General features: G+C 47.1%; 1 protein-coding gene across 1 annotated transcript in view; it reads left to right on the plus strand.

Annotated features, from left to right (window-relative positions):
• chek2 (checkpoint kinase 2) overlaps window positions 1–2,500 on the plus strand; it is a 25,853-nt gene that overhangs the window by 12,037 nt on the left and 11,316 nt on the right. The window contains exons 9-10 of the mRNA XM_080043438.1: window positions 521–585; window positions 1,686–1,785. Of these exons, the coding sequence (XP_079899564.1) occupies window positions 521–585; window positions 1,686–1,785 (165 nt within the window). The remainder of the gene's footprint in view (window positions 1–520; window positions 586–1,685; window positions 1,786–2,500) is intronic.

A 2,500-nucleotide genomic window follows, 5' to 3' on the forward strand; every position in this document is an offset into this window, starting at 1 on the left:
TGTGTGTGTCTCTCTCTCTCTCCCTGTGTGTGTGTGTGTCTCGCTCTCTCTCCCTGTGTGTGTCTCTCTCTCTCTCCCTGTGTGTGTGTGTGTGTCTCTCTCTCTCTCCCTGTGTGTGTGTTATTAACCCCTCTGTCTCTCCCTGTGTGTGTGTGTCTCTCTCCCTGTGTGTGTGTGTGTGTGTGTGTGTGTGTGTGTCTCTCTCTCCCTGTGTGTGTGTGTGTGTGTGTGTGTCTCTCTCTCCCTGTGTGTGTGTGTGTCTCTCTCTCCCTGTGTGTGTGTCTCTCTCTCTCCCTGTGTGTGTGTCTCTCTCTCTCCCTGTGTGTGTGTGTGTCTCTGTGTCTCTCTCTCTCTCCCTGTGTGTGTGTGTGTGTGTGTGTGTGTGTCTGTGTGTCTCTCTCTCTCTCCCTGTGTGTGTGTGTGTCTCTCTCTCTCTCCCTGTGTGTGTGTGTGTGTGTGTGTCTCTCTCTCCCTGTGTGTGTGTGTGTGTGTTATTAACCCCCGTCTCTCTCTCTCTCAGCCTTGCCTAATAAAAACTGAAGACTTCTACCAGACTGACGACAGCTATTACATCGTTCTGGAGCTGTAAGTCTATTCAAGTCTTCTATTGTCAGGTCTGAAATATGACAGACAGACATCTCCCTCCCTCTCTCTCTCTCTCCCCCTCCCTCTCCCTCTCTCTCTCTCTCTCCCTCTCCCTCCCTCTCTCCCTCTCTCCCTCTCTCTCTCTCCTTCCCTCCCTCTGCCTTTCTCCCTCCCTCCCTCCCTCTCTCCCTCCCTCCCTCCCTCTCTCTCTCCCTCCCTCTCCCTCCCTCTGCAGTGGCCTTCAAGGACAAGAACAATTCTACATTTTAAACAATGCACCTGATGACATTCCAACTATGACACTTTCAAGATGGCGGCACTAGGCCTTGGTCCAAAATATGCAGAAATATGGACATATATGAGACCCTTTCTGAGGGGAAAAAAAATTATTAAAAATTTTTATGCACTAAATTGAATGTACTTATGGATATTATAATTACTTTCTACAAAATCTGCTAGGAAATAAAACCCAAAATTCTACACACTGCAGCTTTAAGTTAAATCGAAATGTGCAAAGTGATGAACAATATTTACAATGTGCAACATGCAGTCAGCTGGATTTCAGAGATTTTGATTAATGAATACTTCAGACACACAACACTTTATTTAAAGGTGCAGTCAGTGATTCTGGAGAACGCTTGTTGTCAAAATCACTTGTTGTCAAAATCAGTGAATATCTCCTCATGATCCACTTAGTGTGTGTGTGTGTGTGTGTGTGTGTGTGTGTGTGTGTGTGTGTGTGTGTGTGTGTGTGTGTGTGTGTGTGTGTGTGTGTGTGTGTGTGTGTGTGTGTGTGTGTGTGTGTGTGTGTGTGTGTGTGTGTGTGTGTGTGTGTCTGTGTGCTGAAAACAAATCCAGTGTTAATAGTTAATACTCAGCCTAGGCTCTGTAAACTGGTATGTAAACAAAAGGGCCCACCATAGCTATAGCAACATGCCAGTTTACAGAACCTAGGCTGAGTATTAACACTGGATTTAGCTTTTCTTGTATAATTTTCGAAAAGTATCAAATTTAGTTTTTAAACCTGTGTGTGTGTGTGTGTGTGCGTGTGCGTGTGCGTGCGTGTGTGTGCGTGTGTGTGTGTGTGTGTGTGTCTGTAGGATGGAGGGAGGTGAACTGTTGCAGAGGGTGAAATCTCAGCAACAGCTCAAAGAATCTGTCGCCAAACTTTACTTCTACCAGATGTTGAGAGCAGTGCAGGTGAGACACACACACACACACACACACACACACACACTGCTGTCTCTCGCACACACACACACACACACACTGATGTCTCTCGCACACACACACACACACACACACTGATGTCTCTCGCACACACACACACACACACTGAGAGAGTGAGAGACACACACACACACACACACTGCTGTCTCACGCACACACACACACACACACACACACACACTGAGAGACACACACACACACTGAGAGAGAGACACACACACACACACTGAGAGAGTGAGAGACACACACACACACACACTGAGAGAGAGACACACACTGAGACACACACACACACACTGAGAGACACAGACAGACACACAAACACACTGAGAGACACACACACACACACACACACACACACTGAGAGACACATACAGACAGACACACACACACACACTGAGAGAGTGAGAGAGACACACACTGAGAGATACAGACACACACACACACACACACATTGAGAGAGACAGACACACACACTGAGAGATACAGACACACACACACACACACACACACACACACACATTGAGAGAGACAGACACACACACTGAGAGAGAGAGACACACACACACAACACTGAGAGACACACACACACACACACACTGAGAGACACACACTGAGAGACACACACACACTGAGAGACACACACAGACAGAGAGACACACACACACACACTGAGAGAGAGAGA

The sequence above is a fragment of the Ammodytes marinus genome (genome assembly GCF_949987685.1).
Source record: "Ammodytes marinus genome assembly, chromosome: 2".
Lineage (NCBI taxonomy): Eukaryota > Metazoa > Chordata > Actinopteri > Uranoscopiformes > Ammodytidae > Ammodytes > Ammodytes marinus.